Source organism: Ictidomys tridecemlineatus, chromosome 1 (genome assembly GCF_052094955.1).
Source record: "Ictidomys tridecemlineatus isolate mIctTri1 chromosome 1, mIctTri1.hap1, whole genome shotgun sequence".
Lineage (NCBI taxonomy): Eukaryota > Metazoa > Chordata > Mammalia > Rodentia > Sciuridae > Ictidomys > Ictidomys tridecemlineatus.
The window spans coordinates 90,142,222-90,168,936 of record NC_135477.1 but is presented as its reverse complement, the minus strand read 5'-3'; the positions used below and the strand labels follow the sequence as shown (position 1 = coordinate 90,168,936).

Sequence of the window (26,715 nt, the reverse complement as noted above, 5' to 3'; positions counted from 1 at the left end):
AGAGAAATGTGTCACATTAGATTGGGTGGAGAGAGGACGCATCCAAACTAAAAAGTTGGGAGGGGGAGGGGAGGGGAAGCAGGGATAGGAAGGGCAACAGAATAAAACAGACACCAGTATTGCTGTATGTATATACGTGGCTGTATGACCAATGTGATTCTGCAACCTGTACACTTGGAAAAATGAGAAATCATACCCCATTTGATTCAAATGTATGATATGTCAAGATCATTGTACTGTCATGAGCAACTAATAAAAAAAAAAAACAAGAGACATACTCACCAATGTGTTGATACAGATGGAATTCGGAACACACGCCCCATTCAGACACTCGTCAACATCAGTGCACACCTAGGCAGAGAAGTTTAAAGAAGGTTTAGAGAGACTTCTTGCTTAAATAGAAATGCAAATAAGTTTTTCTCTGTTTTGATATCTCTGTGTGAAGTGAAGACTCACAGAATTTCAGGTAGAACAGTAACTGAGGGTTATTTTGGCTGTCTCGAGGCGTTTGTTCCAGTCTGTACTTAACCTAATTGCAAGTGAGAATTGCCTCCATGGTATTTAAAGTTGTTCAGAAAAGACGACTTGTACAACTCATCTGTTCTGCACCTTTTTAGCCTGGAAAGTTTTTTTTTTTCTTTTTAAATCCTACTTGGGACTCACTGTATTCCTATCTAAAGATTCATATCTTTCCTTAATTCTGGAATATTCTCACCTTCTTTCCATTTTTAGTTTTTCTTTGGAACTACCATTAGACAAATGTTGGGCTTTCTCATTAATATCTTCTTTTGATCTTTACCTCCTTTTTATATATTTTTTTATATCTTTATTGCTCTGAATTCCATTCTGGAAGGTTTACTTAGAATAACCTCAATCTATGAATTCTTTTAGCTGTGTCTAATTTGTTTTACTCAGCTTTTGAGCTTTTAAGTTCAATGATTATATTTTTATTGATAAAAGCTTTATTTGCCTATTTTTCAAACTCTTTTCCACAATGCCACATTCTTTAATTATGGTTATCTATTCCTTCTTTTCTCTCTTTTCCCTTTATTATTTCTTTTGTTCTTACCACCTTTCCTTATGGTGCTGTCTTCATATGAATTGCCATTTTTGTTTATGAGCAGGCTCCTTAGTAGCCCTGATTTTTCCTAGGGCATTCCACTGGCCCTGAATTCTGGGATGTTTTTATACAGTGGCATGACTAGCCGGGGTTCTCACAATTTCATTGCTCTAGGTCTGGTTTTTATTGGTGTGTGTTTCTGCATTATATGTGCATGGGTATGGGGCTCATAACTGTATGTGGTACAAACCTGGAAATTTGTTTTTGTTTTTTTTGGCTCTTGCAATTGAAATCAGAGGTGCTCTACCACTAAGCTACATCTGACCCCCACTCCACCCCTTTTCATTTTGAGATAGGGTCTCCCTGAATTGTCCAGGCTGGCCCCAAACTTGCGATCCTCCTGCCCCAGCACCTAAGTGGCTATTAAAGCTGCAGCTCCCCATTCCTGGAACTCGCACCCCACTCCATCAGCCATGAGCTGCTGTGGATCCGTTTCCACTCACAACTCTGGCTTTCCCTGTCTCTAGAACTGGCACTGTTTCCCTTCCTTTCTTTTGACCTTGGTAACTCATTAAACTTGTGATAAAATTTGCAAGCTGGCTCCCTTCTGCTTCAGGATGGTGTACCATATTGCCGGGAGTCCACTGGGAAGTGTCCTTACCAGCTTGTATCCAGCTTTATATTTCACTTTGTCTGCTTTCTTTGGTTTAGTCTTAGAGACTTTGTCATTAAAGGAGAAGAAGAAAGCCTTGGAATCCTTCCTCGAAGCGTCCCCTTGTCATTCTGCTGTGTCTAACTTGCCTCCCTTTTCTTGTCTAAAAACTGATGTCCTCCAGAATCCTTTGATAGGCATCTAGGAAATAATGAACCCCTGCCCTTCTTCAAAGCTAATCATTTCCCTAAGGTAGTAAACTATATTTATAGATCAACCATCTTTAAGGGCTGAAAACATCAAAAAAGAATTTCACAGTCAGTCAGTTAAATAATGACCAGGATACAGTAGAACATTTGGAAATAAATGGAGACTGTCACGAAGTACTCAAGTGTTTTATGGCGATTTATAGCTTATCTAAGAAAAAGGGTAGGTTTCCTCAGGGTATTATTTTTACTCTTGAAATCCTCTCATCTCCAAAACAGCTTCTGATTGGCAACAGTGGCTCAATAAAGAGGACCTAATTTTCCAAAGCTTTTATTTGTTCCCTGTTTCTCAAGTTATTCTGCAGGACAAAATGTCCAAAGGCTACAAACAGAATAAGTCTACAGTCATGCCACAAATCCCCATTCTCTGATTCCAACTTTAACAGCTTCTTCCCTTCTCGAATATAACCCCAGAAACGAGTTGAAGACCCTCTAACTTTCTCATCGTGCACTATGACATCTGATAGGCATTGGCTTCTCCAGAAGAATTGGGAAATTATTCTCATAAGACGAAAAATGAATAAAAACCATAACTTCAACCCACCTGCTTGTTTGTCTTGGCAAAACTGATCCCAACACCCTGTACCAGGGGCCCCATGAAGCCCACAGGGCAGGCATCACATCTGAAGCCAGGAGCCAAGTTCACACAGCGGACACCTGGGTAGCAGGGATGGTATTTGCACTGGAGGAAAAAAAAATCATAGTCTTTAACTACACAGAGAAAACACTCTCCAATCCCTCACCTATCTGTACATGCCTATTAATTCATTTAAGTCTTTTTTTTTTTTGGTGGAAAAATGATAAAAGGAAATTAAGGGTTCTAACTTCAGAATTACCCATTGGATCCCTGATCCTCCCAACCTGGGGCTGCCTTCGGTGGGCTTTGTTGTGTCACAGAATACTGCACCTCCAAGTCAAGAGGTCCTTAATGTGAACCAGTCCACTCCCAGTGTATATGCTTCCTGGTGTTCTAGCATGGAGTGTACAAATCCCTGTGAAAGGACTGTGTCCCTGCACCGCTTGTAAGCTGGCTGTTAGATGACTCCAAAGGCATTAGCTAAGCAATTCAAATGGAAAGAGCTTGAGAAGGTAATGCCAGGGCAGATGCGTCTTCAGTAAGATGGGATCCTTCAGAGTCTGCCTGCCTTCGTGCCCTGTTAAGAAGTTCAGTGTTATTCCAAGGCTTTTGTGGTCTAAGAGATTGGTTTTGATACCTTTTATTTAAAAAAAAAAAAAAAACACTTGAACTAATGTAAAAAACATGACCACTTTCTGCCCTTTCAAAAAGGAGGAAAATTCCAGCTCACAGATAAAAGCCAGATGCAGTTCTATGAAATGCATGCAGATGTTTCTCCAATTGAGGGATTACTAGAGACCATCTTAGTTGCTCACAACTGGGGGCGGGGGTGGGTAATGAGATAAGCACTACCATGAGCCTGGGGGAGCCCAGGGTGCAGCTGTGTCTCTGTGGTTCCCTGCATTTCCCTGTCTCCCCACCACCACCCAATCTCTCCTTTCAGCTTTCTTCTGGCTGGTGGGTGGGGAAGGCACATTTTGATGGCAGCCTTGCTACTTTCTATGGATACAGCTTTGCAATGAGACTAGTGACCAGCTAACCATGGTCCTGAAACTGTCTGCTTCTCAGATTCTGCCTGCTGATCAGAGAGCCTGCATTAGCTGTGTTTTCACTGGCTCCCTCCCTGAGCACTTCTGGATAATCACAGGTTACAGGTCTCCTGGATAGATCTTGGCATGAGATTCCCAGTGCTCCTCTATTTTAAGAGGCCTGAAGAAAACCATTATAACTCTTGAAATATACCCTTACACAGATCTTCCCCTCCCACATTTGCAAAAGCATGAGAAAAGCGAATTTCTATCAGACTGCTTAGGAGAAATAATCAATGCAGATGTTGGAGCAGTAAGCAAAAATCACAGCATTGCAGCAAAGGGACTGGTAGACAAGTAGGGAACAGCTACAATTGTGTCCTGTGCCTCCTTTATCCTGATGCTTACTGTGTCTCAGGGTCTCAAGGATTCATAAGGAAGTAGTTTGTGATGGAGCCCAAGTCATCATTTAATTGCTAGCATGGCTTCTTTGGCCAGAAGCTGAAGGGTGTGGACAAAGCTTAAAGAGCTCCTGCCCCATCTAAATGAACTTGTACCTCATCAACATCAGAGCAGGTGATCCCGTTCCCTGTGTAGCCATCAGGGCAGGACCCACACTGGAAGCCATCTCTGGTGTCAGTGCATCGAACGCCTCGGAAACATGGGTTGGAGTCACACCGGCGTGTAGGGCGTGTTGGGGGAGCTGGGGGTGCTGGGGGAACCAGTGTGTTCGGGGTTGGAGACTGAAAGCTGAGAGGACCTAGAGAAAAATAATAATTAGTAGGCTTATGCACCACTGGGGAACATACAGAATATAAAATGCAATTTGGGGTTTCCTGATAAGCTTTTCTTCCTTTCCCTCCAACTACATGTAGAGACTGGAAACTCTGCACAACTCTGTGCTGGAAATTGTGGTCATGTGATGATCTGGATCACCTGACTCAGAATGGGCCAGTCACCAGGGAGGTACTTACCACAAGCCTGGCATTCAGAGATGGTGTTTCGTAAAAATGATGTTTCCTTGACCTTTAGAAATGAGAAGTGGAAAACAGATTGAAAAAAAATCCAGGAAGAAAGAATCTATGTAGAGCTGTCTAAGCACTTCTTATAGTCATGCTCAAGGAATCCTTTATGGCTCCCACTTATCCTGGAGCCATGCAGTGTTCATTGCAAGAATGTCCCCCATTTCCAGAGCCCTTCTGGCCAAGCCCTGGGCTGGCAGGCTGTGTAAGGGATACCTGAGGTGTGGCTCAGGACATGTCGCTCTCCCTGCCTGTGCAAGCCCATAGCTTCACTGGCTTGTGCTGAGAACTGCTCTGATAAGACTCTGGCTTTTTTTCATGGTATGTCCTGTTCATTACCTGCTGTCTCAGAAGATCCTTCACTTCTGCCAGAAGTTGGTTTAGTTGTGCCATTTGACCCAAGAACTGCCGATTAAAGTCCCCTGTAGGAATAGCAAAAGGTAAGGCTTACTCATCCAGGGACGGTTATTTCTAAGTGACTCAAAAACCCCAATGATTCCCCACCCAGAGAAATCATCATGACAAGATTCAATAACTTGGAGTATCTGCATTTAATTTGGAGCAATTTATCTAATTTACCTAACAAAATAATGACAATGATGCTTCTGGTTAGTCTGAATTCGTTTGAGTTACAAAAATAAAAGTGCAATGAAAAGATTTCTTGCCCTTGATTTTCACAAGAGCCTAATTTTTGCAGATATATTCTGTTGGGCTGCTCTGATGACAGCCTGCCTTTCAGTCATGGGACCTAGCCCACTCAGGGGGCCTGGGAGATGGTCTGTGAAAACTGCCTGGGAGCCCACACCTGTGCTTGTCGCGGCCAGGGGCTCACTCTGCTGCAGGAAGCAGTCTTGTAGGCTGGCCACCTGGAACAGTGAGCCTCTAACCACCAGCTTCAGCTCTTCCAAGAAGTCCTGGAAAAAAAAATCACATTCATACCACAGATTGCTGCCACTGTTCCAAAGCCAATGTGCTTGCAGACTCACAAAATTTTCATAAAAGAGCAGCCCTGTATACCTGGATGCCAACATCTTACATAATTTTGTAGATTCACATTTTTATAAAACTTGTCAGTCTTATCCTTTTGACTGAAGCAAATATGGAAGTAGTCAGTTGCCTACGAAAACGCTGGCATCTAACTTGGCCTGAGATTCCATCAGGGTGGCTGAGGGGAAGAAGGGCTGTTTTCCTTCATGGTAAGTGAGTTATTTTGCGGCAGGAGCTTCTTAAGAACTGTCTGGAATTTGTTTATCAACTTTAGACTAAAATAAGCTATTGATCCCAATTTTAAACAGTATTGTTTTTAGGATGTCTTGGCTAGAGGATTTTGCAAAGCCTCTAATTTTCCTGGGCTAGGAGAATGAATAAGCAGTCTATTCTATGATAATTAGGAAGTTAGCACCATAGTTTTATATTACTAGTTGCTATCAATCAATCATCGTTAGCCACAAACACAATTTCCTCTTCCCTTTATCTTGTATTTTTTACTTATACTCACTTTTATTATATCTCTATATGACAGAAATTGTGTTAATTGCTAATGTGAAGTCATCATTCTAATTTTAGAAATGAGCATGCTAAGGATTTTCAAAGAAATTTTTGATTTGACTAAGATCTATGCAACACATGCTGTGTAAAGGAAAGTGTGTTGGACATCAGACTCCAGCTCCATGGAGAAAGGACCATGACTGGTTCTGTTTACCACAGAATCTCCGATGACCAGAACAGGCTATTTGTTGACTAATTAATTTTGAATGAGTGAGGAAAAAAAGCCTCTGTGGTCCCTGCTGATAGTTTAAGGAACAGAGTTTTTGAGAAAATTCTAATGAGTATAGATTCTCAAGAACTTGTCATAGATGACTTTTAGAAACTGACTTATTGAGTTGGAGATGTGGCTCAAGCGGTAGTGCGCTCGCCTGGCATGCGTGTGGCCTGGGTTCGAGGTTCGATCCTCAGCACCACATATCAACAAAGATGTTGTGTCCGCCGAAAACTGAAAAACAAATATTGAAATTCTCTCTCTCTCTCTCTCTCTCTCTCTTAAAAAAAAAAGAAAAAGAAAGAAATTGACTTATTTGGTGGTGGACACTAATTTCTGAAATTGTCAGTGACATAATTTCTGACTCTTATTTTGATTACTTGGTCTATTCAGAAGTAGTTAAACATATCTTGCAATTCATTATTTTTTCTCTGTATATGTCCACATTAAAAAGTTCTTCAAAAGTCACTGCAAAACCAAAACAAACCCTCACTTCCTCCCAAAAAAACCTTTAGATTTTAGCTTTCTTGGAATTTCTGCTTAAAAAATACTTCCTTTTCATTCAAGCATAAAATTCTAGGATCCAATTCATAGTTTTTATATTACTATTTAAAACTTTACTGCGATTCTACTTGTCAAGGAAGTCATTGCTTACACTCTGTTCTTTGTACAAGGGTGTGGAGCAGCTTGTAATTAAAGCACATATAATGAAATAATAAAATACAAATAGAAAATGAGGATTAAGAGATAGGAGACAACAATATTATTGGCCACAACAAATAAACACAGTTATTCATTTTGGCATTTACTTCTGTACCAGATAAAATCTAAGAATTATGGCCAGATATAAATGATTGGAAAGGACAAAGAATACTAGTAGGAAACCAAGCATCTCTTAGCACAAAAATTCTAAAAGAAATGTATCCAGTAACTTCTACAGCAAGTGCAATGAAATATTAATAATAAAAGAACCATTGGCATGGTGTAGAAGACAGAAATGCTAGGATTTTTTTTTAAAGAGTATGTAGATCTAAGTTGGCTGGCAGTTAAATTTCCTTTTTTCTAGTGCATTTTTCTGTCATGACCTGTGAAAAATTAATTTTTTTTTTGAGAAGGGGTTTCACTAAATTATCCAAGGCAGCTATCTTATCTCAAACTTATGGCTGGGTTTTTCTTTAAAAAATTAAAATCCCACCCCTGGGTACTGGGGATGGAACCCAGGGGCACTCTACCACTGAGCTACATCCCCAACATTTTTAACTTTTATTTTGAGACAGGGTTTTACTGAGTTGCTCAGGTTGTCCTCAAATTTGTGGTCCTCCTACCTCAGCCCTCAAGTAGCTGGGATTTTAGGGATGCCCCATTATGGGGACTTCCAACCAATCTTTTTCCTTTTTGTTAAAAACAAATAAATAGGAGAGGGAAGGAGGAGGTACTGGGGACTGAAATGAAGCAAATTATATTCCATGCACATGTGTCAAAATGAACACCACTATTATGTATAGCTATAATGCATAACAAAAACATAAAAACTAATAAATACTATAGAAATTGTGAAGACAGATAATCCTGTCCCCCAAAGGTGATTATTTTAATTTTAGCTATTCCCTCCTAACTTTATAATCTGAAAAGTTAACTCCAAAGAGTGCATTTTTCATAGGAGGCAGAAGCTCTCGACTTTAGTTTCATATTCAAATCAGTATTTTTCACAATACTGATACCCAGGCACGATCCCCACAGATTCTGATTAATTTGTCCAGGGTGGCACCCTCGCAGTTCCTCAGGTGACTCCAGTGCACACCCACTGACCCGGAACAGGGATGAGTCAACAAAACGTTTTCCATAACACAGGCCTTTGCATTCCCTAGGCCTCCACATTCCATCTTTTCCTTCTGGAGAACGGTTTGTGGTTCCTACCTGTGCTTTCCTCTGGAAAGTCCTCAATTCAATGGATTCAGGATTCTGGGAGAGGCCAGAAAAGGCTCTGGGGAGATTGTGAACCGAATCCACTTGGGTGCAGTCCACGTAGAGCTCCACAGAGCCAGCCCCTCGCTGCAAATTGGTCAGCCTCAGGAGCAGCCTGTGCCGCCTCCCGTCGGCCAGCTGCAGGTTATTGAAAACCACCAAATGGATCTTCCCATCATTCTTCAGGTAACGGAGGATGGCTGGAACCAAGCACAGGTCAGTGAATAGTGTGATAAGGGGAAGGGGGCAGTTCTGTGCTGAGCAGCCTCCTGGTCACAAGGCTAGGTCACTGGAAAGAGGACAAACAAGTTGATGAATACTGATTCTCCTTCTTTTGGGTGCCAGGTGCTGTCACAGACACTGTAAGGCAGGAGCACTAGAAGCCCACTCTCCTCCTGAGAGTATTTTGTGCTGCTAGGGAGAAAAACAATACTAGCAAATCTGAAAATAATACAACTATGGATAGTGGCAAATACAGTAAGAGAGTAGAACCCTACCAGATAGCAAACTAAAATCCAATTACGCTCCTTGGGCATGAATGCATCAATTTAGCAAACATTTATTGAGCACTACCATTGGTGAGACTGGGTGCTATCCTTGGTTGCTTTAAATATTTACTCTCTCCTCATTGCTTTAAATATTTAATTTCTCCTCATGAAATTGGAATAACTTCAGATGAGAAAAGTGAAGCTGAGATAAGTGAAAGAACTTGCTTAAGGACATCCTGAGTGGCAGGACTAGAATTTGAACCTGAGTATGGTTTATTCCGTGACTAATGCCCTATTAAGCATGGATAGGCCTTTGTAAGCATATGTCAAATGGAAGGCTCCTCAGCAGCCCATCCCTAAACTTAACAATGCTTTAGGAAAACAAAAGGTATCAGTGACTGCAAAAGAAGGAAAAGGAGGGAAATCTACTACTTTACTTTCTGTTCTTTTTTTTCCCCCTTCTCCCTATACAGGAAGCTACCTATCTTCTTAAGTTCACTAAATAAAAATTGAATTTTAAATTCTGGTTCTCTTTCTTGTTTTTTTAAAATTAATTAATTAATTAGTTTTAATTTGTTATACATGACAGCAGAATGCATTTCAATTCATAGTATTCAAATGGAGCACAATTTTTCATTTCGCTGGTTGTACACAAAGTAGAGTCACACCATCACAAAAGAGTCACACCATCACACCATTCATGTCTCTTCATACATGTACCTAGGATAATAATGTTCATCTCATTTCACCATATTTCCTACCCCATGCTCTCTCCCCTCCTCTCCCTCCCTGTTTACCCTATCCATAGTTCCTCCATTCCTTCCATGCTCCCTCCACCCCCATTATGGATCAGCACCCACTTATCAGATAACATTTGGCCTTTGGTTTTTCTGAGATTGGCTTATTTCACTTAGCATGATATTTTCCAATTCCATCCATTTACCTGAAAATGCCATGATTCTATTCTCTTTCAATGCTAAGAAAAATTCAATGTTCAACATCTCTAGCAATTAAAGAGATGCAAATCAAAACTACTCTAAGATTTCATCTCACTCAAGTCAGAATGGCAGTTATTAAGAATACAAGCAACAAAAAGTCAACAAATAAATGACCTTACATTACATCTCAAAGCTCTAGAAAAAGAACAACAAATCAACAACAAAAGCAGTAGAAGAAAGGGAATAATTAAAATCAGAGCTGAAATCAATGAAATTGAAAGAAAAGAAACAATTGAAAAAAATCAAAACAAAAAGTTGGTTCTTTGAAAAAATAAATAAAGTTGACAGACCCTTAGCCATACTAATGAAGAATATAAGCAACAATAAGTGTTGTCGAGGATGTGGGGGAAAAGGCACACTCATTCATTGCTGGTGGGACTGTAAATTGTTGCAACAACTCTGGAAAGCAGTATGAAGATTTCTTGGAAAACTGGGAATGGAACTGCCATTTGATCCAGCTATCCCACTCTTCAGTCTGTACCCAAAGGACTTAAAAATAGCATGCTACAGGGACACAGCCACACCAATGTTTACAGCAGCACAGTTCACAGTAGCTAAATTGCAGAACCAACCTAGATGCCTTTCAATAGATGAATGATAAAGAAACTGTGGTATATATACACAGGGAATATTACTCATCCTTGTTTTGTACTCCATGATTGTCCTGAACATATTGGGCCCTGACCTAAAGTCTGGTTCTAGAAGCTGATCCTTTGCAAAGGGAACCTATTGGCTGAGGCTTTTGAGAAAGAAGATTAAAGTTATTTGCTTCCAAGGTCTTAGTGAGACTAGCAAAACATCTCCAGGACAATCCACAGGTACTACTCTTAAACCCAAATTCATTGCTAGACACATGCTAGATGTTGCAGATGTTGGCTAGCTAATGTGGTAAACACATCATTGTGGTTCTAAAGGTCTGAGCTAAAGCTTTCAGTTGCCCCCAAATGGAAAAGCCTGAAATTGGTAGAACTGATCTGGAGGGCAATTTGATGGTGTGTATCAGAACCTTAACTATCCAGATCCTTGGCCCAGCAAGGTCACTTCTAGGGATTAAAACTTAAAAATATTTACTATCTCGTCATTGCTTTAAATATTTAATTTCTCCTCATGAAATTGGAATAACTACAGATGAGGAAAGTGAAGCTGAGATTAAAAAAAATAGAAAGAGAAATAAAGAGAAAGAAGCACCAGTTGTATTATGAACATTCATTTCAGAAATATTTGAATCAACATACATCTAAAAAGGGAGGATTGGCTACTTATTATTATGGTGTAATAATAATGAAATGGAATATTATGTGACAGTTACATATTAAAAGCACAAAAAGATATCTCCAGGATTTAGCTAAATTAAAAAGACTGTAAGTCATTATAATTTCCTTCAGAAAAATCTATATGTACTATATATTTATATATTTTAAAAAAAGAAATGTATTACATACATATGCCCGTATGATGTTGCTGTTAATCTGTATGATTTGTGACAAGTAACTCAGACCATCTTTTCTCAAATACCTTTTTGGTAGAGTATAAATGCCAGCTTGGTGCTGCCACGTGGACTAGCCAGCCAAGAAGACCTGATTATGTTGCAATAATGCCAAAGAAAAGAATCACTAAGACTTTCTGCACATTTGACTTTCCAGGTTCATTTTCCTACTCCTTCATTTGATTTTTTCCATTTGACCAAAGTCTGAAGATTGTCAGCTGACATCAGGTCCTGTGACAGAGAGAGATGGTGGCAGGAGGAGACAGGAAATCTGCTCTTACATCTACCTAGTCTCTGTCACATGCTTCCTGAGAGCAAAGAAGTGGAAAGACCTGGCAGGACAGACTAGCTACAAGGATTGTCTATGATTATGCTATAATAGCAAGTTTCCCGAAGTGTCAGTAAGACTTAAAGAAACAGGGTCTGAAAAGAAAGAAAACAATGGATGGGGGGAATTGGCACGAGAAGAAATCATTAAGGTATTTCTAATCTGGGCTATAGCAGAATTTTTACTCTTTTGTTTGATATTAATTGCTAAGAATTTATAATAGTAGCTGCATGACTGGAAATTGGAGACATCCATAATAACCAAAAAGAGGGAGAAGTTGAGTCCAAACATAACCACTAATTCAGATTTTTTTTTAAACTTCAATTACTTTACTATTTAAAAATTTTGCAAATGCCTGGAGTTTTTCTAGACCAATAAAAATACCACTTGGACCACCAAACTTGAAACAGGTCAGCACATATTTATTCAATGTCTCCTCTTTCTAGTTATGGCAAATACTTCGGTTCCCTATATTCACAGTTTAAGATGATATACATAGGGACTTAAAAAATATTCTTGATTTTCCTCCCCAAACTGAGATTTCTGTGAAATCTCAAAAGGAAGCACATTTTTCTTTCACTTGCTGCCTACTGTTAACAGGGCCTTCGCAGGGCACGTGGGCCATGGTTTATTTTCATAACCGAATAGCAGAGTTAAATTTTATAAATAGCACTAGTGCAGTACTTCATATATAGCAGGTGCACATTAAGTATTGTGAATATGAACTTTCAACGAATAATTAAATGTGTTTAAAGCCTTTCATGTAGAAAATAAAAAGGGTTTAATTTCAACAATTCAACATTTGTTCCAGGTAGCAAAACCTACTATTGTGTTTGCATTCTCATTTAAGGGAATTCTGAGCTTCTGCCTTGCTTTTTGTTGCAATGCAACACTCTAAAGACAAACTCCTTGGGCTCCTAGATCTTGTGACAACAGCAAGAGGTGGGGAATAAAGGAAAGAAGACTCATGGAAACTTCCATCTTCAGTTAGCAGACAAATTATCAAGTGCTTTGACATTTACCATTCTTCACACTTGATCCAATAATTCTCGTTTCTCTTATGGCTTCCATTTTTCATTTTTCTGTTTTATTGCAAATTCCTTACTTCAGTGCCTCTACTTATTTTATCCTCAGAACAGTAAGACTACCCCAGAGGGCAGACAGACGCCTGCTCACTTGACGTGTTCACATCAGTCATACTGAATCTGGAAATAGCAAGAGCTCTGGCTGTGGAACCAGTGGCCTGCTGGATGGGAGTTTCCCTGACCTTCTGGGAGGCAGCCCACGGGGACAGGGAGAGAAGGTACATGTTCCCTTCTTCTCCACAGCCCCTCTTCCCAGGGTTCACCTCACCCCATGTTAGCCCAACACACACAGAACAAAGAGAACAAAACAGAAGAAAATACCACAGAGGAAGAACACCATCATTGCACCCCCCAGCAAAAGATGAGAAGCCAGTTCCCCAATACCGGAACCCACCACACCTCCTGACTCCACCACACCTCTGCCATGTCACCACCCCGGGGAGCGCTGTGGTCAGGAAAACCACCCTTGGATACAATCCTGTTTCTTTAGCTATAACACATTCAGTTTGCAAGCTCAATTTTCACTCACAACCAGCTGAACAAATCTGCTTGGTGATTCCAGCCTGCCTATCCTGCAGGTCCACTACCAAGAGCGCAGCCACACTGGACTGGAGAGGAAGGCTGTGGGCCAGTAGGAGCTCCGGTTGCAATGGTGTCTCTGCCTCTACTCTGCTCCATCTCTGGGTTTCTCTGTTAGATTCCTGCCCCACCCACTGTGGGTCTCTTCTGCACAGATTTTTGGTGCAGACAGATTGAACTTCTCCTAGGACCCTCTTGATTAAGCTATTGCCTTCTCAAGCAAGTTCACAAACATGCAAACAAAATTCTTCAATGATTCCCTAGTGGTTTCTAGGTAATGTCTCAACTCCTCATCCCAGAACTGTCCGCAATCTCTCCACCAGCTCAATTACCCTCCACATTGCCAAGTCTGTTTCATACTACTTTTCCTACATGTGTAGCATCTGAGAGCAATCATACAACTATTTATGGAATAAAAAAACACATAAATTCACTTATTCACTTTGATTTTTGCTACAACTTTTTTTTTAGATGCAGAGATGTTTTCTATTGGTTTATTTATATAAATCATTTACCTTTAAATATAGCATCTTTGTGACCTATTTTATGACACTGTCCAAAAGCTGTATTTCCATGCCAGGGCACCAGGCTGACACAGGAACCATACAGCCCAGCCTGACTGAATACAGTCTCAGTGACTGGAAGGCAATGAGGAAGCAAATCCAAGCAATAAAGATTTGAGGTGTTGCTATCTCAGGAAAGAATTTTAAAAGGTGCTTTTTGAAAAGCCAACCTGGTAGTCAAAAATATTATGAAATGCTAAATGTCAAAGCAATGACGCAGGGTGCTAGCTTTAAAAAACGAAATGAAAGTATTTTGTCTGCTTGAGCAAAGAAGTTCAGAGTGACCTGGACTGCAGGCACCACACTCAGAAGGTAGTCTGGGGCTTCCTGCTTTGCTTGGCAAATGACTTGACTCTTTGGCACTTTTAAAAATTGACATCGTTGTCAGTCTTTCCTCTTCTTTTAACATAATTATACATTTTTAAAAATGTCTTCTTGCTACTAATGTCTTTTGTGATACATAATCTTATTTGCCTTTGCTTATTATCTTTATGTCCTAAACTCTAGGTCTTGGTGACTTCAGTACTTTGGAAATACATACAAAAGGTAAATCAAATAGTTTTTCCTGAAAGTACGTCAAGTAACTTCTAGCTGTGATAAATGCAGCCTATTTCAAAAATTTCTTGTAACAGTTTGAACAAATATAAAGTTTATAGAGTACATATATACACATGGAGCAAACAAACTACCCAGTGAAAGAAAACTCAGCAATTATATTAAACATCTGTGGAGGTATTTTTTGTTTTGAAAAATTATGAGACTCCTCATAGTATGCAACTAGCTGGTAGGTGACAGAGCTGTGAGGTGCACAGAATCTAAAGGTCATGTTATAGACAGAAGCTGCAAAGCAATTTCTTAAGCACCTATGGAACCTTTATAGCCTTAGTAGAATCACAGAATATTAGCATTATAAGTCATCCAGCTTAATATTTCACTTCACAAATCCCTTCAATAAAATGCAGCCTCCACCAGCACATTTCAAGTAACAAGGAGCTCATTACTTTGCAGAGAAATCCATTTCATTTTTGGATGGCTTTCCAAGATTTTCCTAATATAGAGCCAATATCTGTTTTCTCTGATTTCCACCAATGGATCCTAATTTTACTCTTCAGAGTTATAGACAGATTTAGTCTGATCCTCATTTCAAATGACTTTCTTCAAATACTTTAAGGCAACTTTCATATCTGTCCTGTTTTCTGTCTAGCTCCTTTATTCTCCAGTTCCTTTAACTTTTTCAACTTGGATATGATTTTTAAAAACATGGGGTCCAGATGGGTGCTGTTTTGGTGACTCTTCTCAAGGTAGTCTCTGACCTGACCTGTACATGTCCCTGTGAAATGTGTGCAGGATTAGATGCAATATTATGATTGTGGTTTGGATAATCAGAGTACAGTGGGACTATTAGTTCCCTTAACCCGGGCACATGTGTGCATTAATGAAACTTAAAATAAGGAGACATTTAAAACAGTTTCATTGCAGTCTCGTTTCATTCAACAAACCTTTTTGAGCATTCGATATGTGTCAGGCACTGTGTTCAACACTGATTGGTTTTTAATGCTGTTGAACTCTTAGGTTAGATCTCCCACATCGTGTAGTTCTGCAAGTTTTCAACCCCACTGGATTTATATTTTTGTTAAATTTCATCTGCTGGATTGGGCCCACTGTACTATCTTAATATTGATGATGGCATTCAATATATTCAACTCAATTTTCTAACTTCATCCCACTTGCAAATGCAACAATACCATCTTTTTTAAAAATACCATTTTAAGTTATTTCGTAAAAGTTCAAGAGAGAGCTTGTCAAAAGCCAACAGATATGTGACTATTAGCCCATAGAAGTACTATTATCTAGCTCATTTAAAAAATATTATTCAGAAAGGTATAGAGAGTGACTTCATAAGATTCTTTTCTGAAGTTAAAAAACACTATGCCCAGAGACCTTTTTGATCTATTAGCTTAGAAACTTTATTGAAAAAAAAAAGTTTGGTGTGACATATTCTTAGCAACCCCATTTTGCCTTTTAAAAAAATCCTAGATTTCTTTTCCAGGCAATCCTAAAATACACTGATAATAATACAAACCTCTGGGGGTTTGTCCTAAAGTTCACCAGCCTATGGTTTTCAGAATTCACTTTTCCTCTCTGACAAAAAAGGAAAACATTTGCCTCTCTACAGTCTATTCTCTGTGATTTCTAAATGTCACCCATAGTGGCTCCACTATCACTTTCTTTACTAAATACCTCGATATATAATTCACTGGACAATTATATTCCCTAAAGAGATGGAGTGGATTTTTTCTTATCTCCTCATCTAGCTTGGGTTTTTGTTTTCTTTTAAGCCATTCTTGACAACTCAAAGAATGTTTCATTGATGGGTAAGACAGAAACTAAAGAGCTATGACTTATTGCCATAATTTACTAATTGTGCACCACATGGTCCTGGCAGTAGGTTTATTCCTTCCTTACTTCTCCCTATTCTGAACATAGCTAAAAACATCCCTTTTATTATCTTATGTGTGAATCACTAACTTTGACTCAGTTAAGTTTCAGTTTCTCTGTCCTAATCATTATAGTTTTGTGTCAAGTTTTAAATTCTTTCCATCTTCTGCATATGACCACTTTGAAATTGAGCTCGTTCAAGGGCGTCTCAAAGGAATATTTTGAAAGTTAAAAGGGAAAAGGAGGGTTGAGCTTTTATCATAATCCTGACACTTTTAAAGGCTCAATAAATGTTGTTATTAATGTTTGAGGATCTTCATTTCCCCTACTCATTACTGGGTGCAGAATTTTTATTTCTAAACTCTTCCATCTCTCTCAAACTGTGTTTCTTTAGCCTGCGGTCATCAAAACCACTGCTCTGAACCATAAGACATCTCCTATCCTTAGGCAGAGCAGTCTGATTCTATTCATGAGAGCAAATGCTTGGGGTTCCCTTCACCTCCACAGCACCAAATTGTTCTTCTGTGACAACTGAATTAAGACTAAGGAAGCAATTCTTCCCATTTTCTTTTTCTGAAAGGTTAAGCTATCATCAAGGAAAGTCTTTTTTCTTTGGAAGACAGTTGCCTAAATAGCAGACATTGATTGGTCTATCTATCCATTCATCCTATCCTATTTAAGAACCTGGAATTTTTATTAAGCCTCATAGCTTAAAGATTATTATACTTTACAAAATTCATTTCTTGTAATCAACCTGGGATATAGTGATTATCATCTCCACTTTAGAGATGATAACGCAGGGCTAAGAGAGAATCAGAGAGGTACTCAGGGTGACAAGCTAGTAAGATTTCTAGCTGGGACTCAAAACCATGAAAATAACTGCAAAGCTGTCTCCATGCCAGATACTAGAAAAGCATCAACCATATCCAGCCATGTGGTTTTTGTAGTATGTTTATTTCTGTCAAGATTTTATTACCTGCATTACTAATAACTACAGATCATTTGTACCAGAAATACTCTTATATTCCCATCCTAAAATTCTTTAGCATTCATTCATTAACAAAGCTTATTTTGAGCACTTACCATGTACCAGACACTGTATAATTTCAGCATTTCCACAGTGGTATACACCTTCTTTAACAAACAAGTCTGCTCTTCTCAGCCTCCATTTATTCTATCCAATCTGCTCAGGAACCACTTCTACGTTCAAGGCAGTGTGCCTGGACCCCTATACATACAAACTGCTGCAGCAGATGCAGAAAGAAGTTAAGGGGTCTGGCGATATAGCTTAGCAGGTAGAGTACTTGCCCTGGGTCAATCCCCAGCACCACAAAGACACATGGACAGACAGACAGAAAGAAAAGGGATGTTGAACCTCCCTGTCTTGAGGGAGCTCACAACCTTTTGGAGAGAAGTACCAGACGTAATTCAAATACAAGGTAAACTAAGACTAGTCCTGTCCTTAAGAGGTACCAGGTCATACAAAGAAAACTATCCAAATGTGTTGAGGTGTACTGGGGGGGGGCAGGGGGCAAGAACATAAGGATGGAGAAGGAAAGATGGCATCAGTGGAACCAGGAACTGCATGAGGGACAAAAGGAAAGGCTGGTGAGGGTCATGCAGTGGAAGACCTGAATGCACCTTTTTCACTAAAGGTCTCTGGGGTCAGGTGTAACTTAACTGAAATTGTGTTTTGCAAGAGTAATGAGGTGGCCGTAGGTGGGATGGCTTGGAGAGGGTGAGTGTGGAGGGAGAGTACAGTGGCAAACTCATTCTCTGCAGTCTTCTTCATTCGTTCTACTTTAGGTTGTTTCAGGAGCTCATCTGGGACCATTCAGTCCAATCCTGCTCTTTGATACCATCTGTGAAGTCACCTTCCTTTCTCTCCCAAGTCATGAATTTTTTAAAGTCTGTTAAAGGGAAAGCTTTTATTTCCTACTCAGGTATTTAAAGCCAGCAGAGATACCTTTGGATTTCTTCTGACTGCTTCACTGTTTTCCATGAAAATCAACCAAAAGCCTGATCAGCTGAGCCTCAGCCAGGTTAAATGACACCTGGAGCTCACTATCCACAGAGCTATCTTCCCCCATCCTTCATAAATTGTGTCAGTATGGCCACCACCGGACACCTCCATGGGGAGTCATGACCACATACCACCTCTCTTCCTTGGGCCTGATGAACCCCGGGACCTCTCGTTATTGTTCTAGTCAGAATGGACTGCTGCTCCTTCCCAGAACTACCTAGTACTTATCCTACTGTTCCAGTGACAGTACTTCTCTATGCACATTCTTCATCCCTCCAAGCTTTAATACTAGTATCAATTCCTTTATTTCCTGAGAATTCTGGATTCTTCTGGGCTCTTTTTTTCCCCTCCACATTTTCTAAGAATCTTCTATCTTCTCTAATAATTTGGGGAGGGGTGTTAGCTTTCCATTACTGTGACAAAAACTTAAAAGGAGGAAAGGTTTATTTTGGCTCACAGTTTCAGATGTTTCAGTCCATGGTCTGTTGACTCCATTGCTTTTGAGCCTGTGGGGAGGCAAATTATCAGGGCAGTGGGTATGTGGTAGAGAAAAAGCTGCTCACCTCATGATGGCCAGAAAGCAGTGAGAAGCAGAAAGAGGCCAGGGTCTCAATATCCTCCCATGGGCCCACCATAAGTGACCTAACTTCCTCTAACTAGGCCCCACCTACTAAACGCTTTTTCAAGTCCCATTTCCAACTCCCAACAACACCACAGGCTGTAACCGAGCCTTTAAGCACATGGGCTTTTGAGGTCTAAAACCATAACAGGAAGCATTCATCAACATTTTCATCTTCTCCGGTAAAACTTCAATCTGGTATTTGGAGCTGGTATTTACAGCTGCAACACATTACCGGTGATTCTCCAGAGGAAACACACTAAGAGTCCCTCACTCATTGATCCACCTGCCCATGTATCCAGTGTTACTCTTGCCTTTATAGAGGAGACGGAAAGCATCAGTTTGAAGGAATTTGCTTCCTTGTGTTTCTTGACATCATAGTCTCTCCACCAAAGGTTCACATAGATTGGCCAATTTAGAAATATAAGGCAAGCTGCAGGAAGGGTGAAATGTTAGGATCAAAGTTTATCCCTGTACTGAGAACCTTCTAGCCATTCAGCTGAATGAGTTGAGGAAAAAAAAAAAAAAAAAGGAATCCTTCCAATGCATCTGAAGTACTTTAGTAAGAAGCTGCTGACTTACAGCTGAAAAGCAGTGATTTTACAGCTCACAATGGAGTAGCTGGATGGTTGGGAAGTGAGCACTTCTTTCTATAGATGTGAGGCAGATGGGGCTGTTCCATTTGAGGCAGATGGCAGACAAATCACCTTTCATCTCTAAGGACAGGCAAAGGAAGTAGGAATGGCTGACCTATCTGCTGACCATATCCCCAGACACCATCATTACCCAAGGCCTCATCACAGAAGTGAGAGGCCATGAGGTATAGACAGAATGCTGACTTGGGAACAGGCGGAAGGAAGGATGGGAAGCGTTGGAACTTGACCTAAAAAGAGGGGTTCAAGTCCCATTTCTTTTTGCTTTAACTCTGTAGTCCTAGGAAAACTAAGAATTAGGGATTTTTTTTTCAGCTGCTAAGTCTATAGATTAAGGGTTCAATCATGAGGAGAATCCAAGAGAGTGTCTACTTTAAGAAGCAGCTTAAAGAAATATAAAACCCAAGAAGAAGGCCTAGTCCTCCTGTTTTATTAAATGCAGGAGGCAGCCTTATCTGTCACATTCCTCTATAAACAGGAACAGGTGTTGTCCTTAGGGAGCCGGTGGAGGGGAAGAGGATAAAAAACAGCAAACATTTTCTTTGGGAGTCATTTCTTAGTACTTGTAGCAACTCACTCCGACAGCAAAACAGACAACAGCAGAGGGATCAAACAGGTGGCATACCTGTGTAAACTGGCGTAAAGCAGGCAGAAAAGAGAGCTTTTCATTCTGTTCTACTGGTTGAGAGGTATTTTCTCCATCAAGGCTAGCCAGGTGATTATAGAGCTGGGAATGAGTTCTGCTCAGCCACAGGTATCCAAGGGAACATAAGAGTAGTGTGGATGGTGGCTACAGAATAAATGTTTGTGTCCCCGCCATCAAATCCATGTACTGAAGTCCTAATCATTGTGGTGGTGTTTGGAGGTGGGACCCTTGGGAGGTAACTAGGTCTAGATTAGGTCCTGAGGGTAGAACCCTTGAATGGGGTTCATGTCCTTTTATGAAAGACATAAGCACCTTCCTCTCTCATATTCTCTCATCCTCTCTCTCTTTCTTTCTCCATCCCTCTCTCCATCCCTCCCTCTCCCTCTTCCTCCCCACCCTAAAGAGGATACAGTGAAAATATGGCCATCAGCAAACCAGGAAGTGGCCATTAACAGAACCACATCTGCCAGCACCCTGACCTTAGACTTTGCAGCCTCCAGAACTGTGAGAAATAAATGCCTGTTGTCTCAGCCATGATATGCTGTTATAGAGCCTGAGCTAAGACATTGGCCTAATTATCCTGGGCCTTCTCTCTTCCAGAACCAGATTCAGAATAACAAGAGAATGGGACAATGTCAAAAAGCATCTTGGCCACAAGCAATTTTCCTTTTTGGCAATGCTGGGGATAGAACCCAGTGCCTTATGCTTGACAGGTAAGCACTCTACCACTGAGTTATACCCCTAGCATTGGTCTTCATTCTTTTTCCCAGTATCACCTCCCCTAATATAGGTAAATGTACAAAAATATGGCATTGAAACAAAAATGAACAATGGGTGAGAAAAAAAAATTGTTCAAGGGAACCATTTTAGGGAAAGTAGACCCCAGATCCTGGAATAGGAGAAAGGAATAGGAGAAGGGGATTTATTTATTTTTTAATTATTTTTTGCATACTGGGGATTGAACCCAGGGGCACTCTGCCACTGAGATATATCTCCATTCCTTTTTGGCAGGGAGGGTATCAGGGATTGAATTTAGGGGCACTCAAACACTGAACCACATCCACAGTCCTATTTTTGTGTTTTATTTAGAGACAGGATCTCATTGAGTTGCTTACCGCCTTGCTTTTGCTGAGGCTGGCTTTGAACTCTTAATCCTCCTGTCTCAGCCTCCGGAGCCACTGGTATTACCGGCATGCGCCACTGCATTTGGCTTCCCCATCCCTTTTAATTTTTTTTTTTTTTAATTTTGGGTCTCACTTAATTGCTCAGTCTGGCCTTGAACTTGTAATTCCCCATCTTCATCCTCTTGTGTTGTTGGGATTACAGGCATGCACCACCATGCCTAGTCTGAAAAGGGGATTTTTAAGAAAATAATTTCTGCAAATTTGCTTACCTTTGTTTAAACGCCCCATCACAGTAAATTCAAAATATTTGCTGTTGTCGGTTGAGGAATAGAGGCCGAAAATGGTAGCTGAGCTTTTAGTCTGTAGCTTGAAGGTGGAGATCACATAGAGCTCGTTCAGGGTGGGATCTGTCAGGACTGGTTGCAGAGCACTTGGGTTCAGTCTCTGACTGGAGGACGGAAGAAGGTCAAAGACTGGGGAGAAGGGGAAATGAAGGTAGTCAGCAAAAGATTAACTCAGGGGCAAACATTTTTTTTTGTGTGTGTGTGTGTGTGTGTGTGTGAGTGAGTCAGTCATTGGACAATGAGGTACAAAATAATGTAAACGAATCTCTTGTCATTTTTTTTCACATTGCTAAACTCATAGTTCTTCCTTGTCCCTTTTATAGGTTTGGACATTTGAAGTAGAAGAAATATCACACAATATTCATCCCTGGTTATAGCCCTTAAGAGGAGACTAAATTTGCAAACACAAAATTGGATTTGGCTGAACAAGTGGCTTTGAAAATGCCCGCTAGGAAAAGCACGAAAGGCTTAAAGTACAAGGGGGACAGGTGAGAGCGTCCAGCTAGTTGTTTTTCTCATGTCCTGGAGCAGTGAGTTTTCATCGTGGCGTCCCTTATGTACCTCCCAGACCAGAACCAATTGCATTTTGTTGGTCAGTGATAAATGACAGAGAATTCAGCAGAAAGCATGGATATGGATAGATACAGTATCAGCAGAATGATTTGCTAGCTTGGTGAGACCTAAGTGCTCCCTTTGTGCCTTTACAATTCTTCAATATTTCTCTGTTAAGAAAAATTCCATTGTGGAAACAAAACAAAATGATGTGACTTCTATTTCTTGACTGCATCCTGATGGATGCAGTTGGTCTACAAAAAACTGAAATCTGCATTCGTATTTATAAGTTGCTTTTGATCAAGCAAGCAGCACTTTTTCAGTATAGTTTTATAGGAGTCATGAAATCTATGAGAGAGCATATCCAGAGCTATTTAAAAGGCAAAGGTCACATTTGGATACTATTCACTAGAAGTTACTTATAATTTCTGTTAGTTTATGCAAATATGATTTGAACAATTCCAAACCGGTGGGAACTTCAGCACCTAGAGCTGTCTCTTGGGATACAACAATCTGGTTAATAAAAGGGTGATATTGATAATATATGAGAAACTGTCGCAAAGCAACACCATGATAAGCATCCTAATAGAAAATTGGACAAGGAACACAAAAAGGCAATTTACAGAAAGACTCAAATGACCAGTAAAAATATAAATAAATGTTCATATGCTTATCTAATGATGAAGAAATTGCTAATTCAAACAGTAAGATATTACTTTCACTACTAAATTGGAAGAATAATAAATGCAATAATGCCCAACTGTTGGTGAGAGTTCAGGGAAATGGACCCTCTTATCTACTTAGTAAGACTTGAAACATTTTGAAGACAGTTTAAATAAAAGTATCAAAAGTCCTAAACACTTTGACATAGCCATTCTGCTTATTAAGGGAATAATGGATTAAAACAATAAGTGTTTTAGGTATTAGGATATTTGTCATTAGTGATAATTCTAGAATTTCTATTTTGGAAGGAATTTTAGGGATAAAATCTAAGTGGAAGAGATGGGAATCCTGAAGCTCTGTTGGCATTGGACTTTGTCATGATAGCATAAACTGTTCTTAGCAAAGAGAAAGGCTTGACAGAGGTTAAAGGAATGGTTAGTACCAACCCAAGTCCATCCATGACACCTCAAGTGTTCTATAAATAACTATTCACAATATCCAAATACTAGAAACAACTTAAGTGACTTAAAAACCTTGCTATATTAATTTTCCTTCCTAAAAGCACAAAACCATCTACTTTTTAAAACACAGCTATGTTCTTACAGATGTGGAAAGATATTTATGATAGATGAAGTATAAAAGTTATAAACTATATGTGTAACATGATCCAATTTGTGTTACATATCCACACAGAAAAAATATTTGAAGTGAAAAACAATATAACAACATGTTAAAATTAATAATTGCTATCTTTGGTTTGATAAGTTTTTTCCTGTTTTGCTTATTCAATTTCTACAATGAATAGCCATTGCTTTTGTTATGAGAAAAAAATGAATAAAAGTTCCAGAACAAAGATGGAAAAAAACAACCAAGCTACTTAAGAATGTCTATTCTTTTAAAAAGACAATTTGTCTTCTAACTGGATCTAGACAGTTTCTTTCACATTTACCAGAGAACCTTACACAATAATCAATTTAATACTAGTTGTGTTGGAAAGCAGGCTCTCTCTATGTTCCTTCTAGTGCCTCACATCCCCAAACCATGAAGACAGCTGCCTACTATATTTCAAAAGGCAAATCAGGTTTTTTAATTTCCAGAGAACAGGAAACTACATTCCCATCAATGGGGCAGAAGGGAAATAAGGTAATGGGTTTAAAAGTCTCATTCTGAACAAGGTATCTTCAGAAAAGAGATGTGTGTTCAAGGTATGAGACTTGCAATCAAAAGGAACTCTGGTGCTCTTGATTCTTGCTTCAACTTTGATGAGGTTCATAATTTAACTCAAGTTAAACTTGCTGTATTTCAATCTGTGTGGTTCATCCGATCCATTTGCTGCTCTCTCAAGAGGTAGAGTTAGAATTAGTTAGTAATGACTTTAGAGAGTGTTTTGAAAAGGAAATGAGATACTACCATTTTCTATTAGAGTTATCACGTTTTGGTAAAAGTACCAGAATCCAATCATAACCCTCTAGTATTAGAGGTAAAATTACAGCTACCAATGAGCCCAACTATTATGGCATGTAAATCAAATACATTCTAATTTAAGACTAGCAATGCAGCTCAGAGGAAAAAGGAGATAAGCAAATTATCTAGCTGAGCTGATAATTGCAGACTAGGCAACTCAATAAAAAAATCTATCAGAAACTTGAATTAATCAGATCATCTACTTCAACTAAATTAACCAAATAATTTGCATTGGATAGCCTGAATTTAAGTATCCATAAAACTCTGATGTCTAAGAAACAGAATCTATATCTAAGGTATACCATGAAGTTGTGTGTTCAAATGTCAAGAATTTATACAACAGAAAATATTATACCCATATGTTCAAACCTGCCAAGTAACTTCTCCAATAAGAAAACTTTTGAGCTGTGTTTCAAAACTTCTGCTTTTATCTTCCTAGGAGCTCAGAATACAATCCTTATTACAGACTATAGCTTTCCAAATATTTCGACCCAAACTAAAATTAGTGCAGTACCTGGTGAAGCTTCAGTTTGGGGTTGTCTGATCTGGAACCAAAATGAATTATTTGGTGAAATGCAAAGTTTAAATGGTGACTATTGCAATGAGGAGTGAGGACAGTTGAGAAGACCCTCACATACTTTGCTCTGGCTTCTTAAGGAATAACAAGTTTTACTTTAAGTTGTATCTCTTCCAGTTTTATTTCCTTGGTAATAAATCAACCCAGGCACCAAATTCAAACAGGAAGGTCACCCACCACTGGATAACCAGTCAGAGCCCCAAGCTCTTTGCTTGCTTAAATATTTTTTTTCCTTCTGATCTTTACACGAAATTATGTTTAACATTAAGTGCTTTCTGCCCAGGGGCTATCAGCATGCCATCTCATAAAGGGTTTGGAGAATCCCCCAGGTTTATCTTTTCAAACTTCTTATGGAATTTTTACCTGTTCATAGAAAAAGATCAATTTTGTAACCCTTCTCTATGTCAGGAATCAAGTGATCAAACCAAATTCTGAAAGAACTTTTGCTTTCTGGGATCCAAGCAGACTGAACAAAGGCGAGCAGAAAACAGGGCAAGGGAGTAAATACCAGGCCTTTCTCAGGGCTGTGGGTCTACCGTTTGGGGCGGACATGGATTCCCATAGTTTCCGCCCCGCCCAAGTGAAAAGACTAGGGTTCTAGGGCTGAGTAGAGAGAAAGGGATATAGCGGGCAGAAACTGGCCTTCATACAACTGAGATTTCACCCTACACCAGACACCAGTTAGAGTTCTAGAACTGTGCGGCAAACTCAGAAGTAAACCTCACGTCTTTGCCTACACCCAAAGGGAAGTTTTGCATCTCTCAAACTATTGTTTAGAGAATTAGTCTTATCTCAGGATAATCAAATTTCAGGAAAAATTTCACCGCTTCCAATCACAATGTGCTTTGATTCTGGTCCCACTGGGGCAGAGGTGTTTGAGCAAGTCCCCCAAAGCAGCAAGAGCTGGTCCCTCCACTCGCCCAGCGAGCGCAGGACGGTGGGCCCCGCGACTCGAGCCAGTTCTACGCTGCCGGCTGGGACCCACTTACCCTGGGGGGTGGCTTGGGCGCCGGCTCCTAGCCACGGCTGCAGGACCAGGTGCAGCAGGAGGAAAGCGGCTCCGCGCGGGGCCAGCATGTTGGCTCTCTCCGCTCTCCGAGGGGCCCGTAGGCGACAGCTGCTTTGGCTCTACCTCAGGGTCCCCGAGTGGTGCCCTGCCCCTGGGTCGGGGCCCCGCGGGCAGCACAGGTGGCGGGTGCGCGGTGCGGGCAGGGAGCCGGGCGCGGCGTCCGGGCTGCCGTCGGGAGGGCGCTCGAGGACTGGCTACGCGCAGCTGGGGGCGCTGGCGGCTGGGCTCCGGGGCCGCCGCCCGGAGCTTTATGTCCCGCGGTCCTGGGGGCGGGGGAGGACCGAGGCCAGGGCGGCCCCCTTGGCCGGGATCCCCTTTTGCCGGGAAGAGTGGGGGCGGCCGGAGCCGGGATCGTGGGCCGCAGAGGGAAAGGCGTGGGTGTGGGAGGAGAAGGAATGCGAACCCACAGAGTCCTGGGGTGGGCGCAGACACCGCCCGTGCTTAGGAGTGGGAAGGGCGAGGGTGGGCAGTGGGGGCTGCGGAGGGAGGGAGAGGTGGGAGCACAGCGGGAGCAGCCTCGCGCTGGACAGGCATCTCTAGCCTGAGACCTAGACCCTAAGGAGAGAGGCAAAGGGGAGGAAGACACTGGCCGGCTGGTTTGGGGCACCATGGGTCCCCTCTCCTCTGGTACTCCTTTTGTTTTCTAACATGAGCATCACTTGGACAGGCTTCCTATGCCCTTCAGG

General features: G+C 40.6%; 1 protein-coding gene across 1 annotated transcript in view; it reads right to left on the bottom strand.

Annotated features, from left to right (window-relative positions):
• The window catches only part of Thbs4 (thrombospondin 4), a 47,071-nt gene extending 20,627 nt beyond the window's left edge, over positions 1 to 26,444 (bottom strand). Inside the window, exons 1-9 of the mRNA XM_005329010.5 lie at positions 25,950 to 26,444; positions 21,630 to 21,833; positions 8,282 to 8,529; positions 5,411 to 5,519; positions 4,945 to 5,027; positions 4,558 to 4,609; positions 4,141 to 4,343; positions 2,523 to 2,660; positions 283 to 351 (exon numbers count right to left, since the gene is read on the bottom strand). Of these exons, the coding sequence (XP_005329067.2) occupies positions 283 to 351; positions 2,523 to 2,660; positions 4,141 to 4,343; positions 4,558 to 4,609; positions 4,945 to 5,027; positions 5,411 to 5,519; positions 8,282 to 8,529; positions 21,630 to 21,833; positions 25,950 to 26,037 (1,194 nt within the window). The 5' untranslated portion in view covers positions 26,038 to 26,444. The remainder of the gene's footprint in view (positions 1 to 282; positions 352 to 2,522; positions 2,661 to 4,140; positions 4,344 to 4,557; positions 4,610 to 4,944; positions 5,028 to 5,410; positions 5,520 to 8,281; positions 8,530 to 21,629; positions 21,834 to 25,949) is intronic.
• Positions 26,445 to 26,715: the final 271 nt, after the last annotated feature.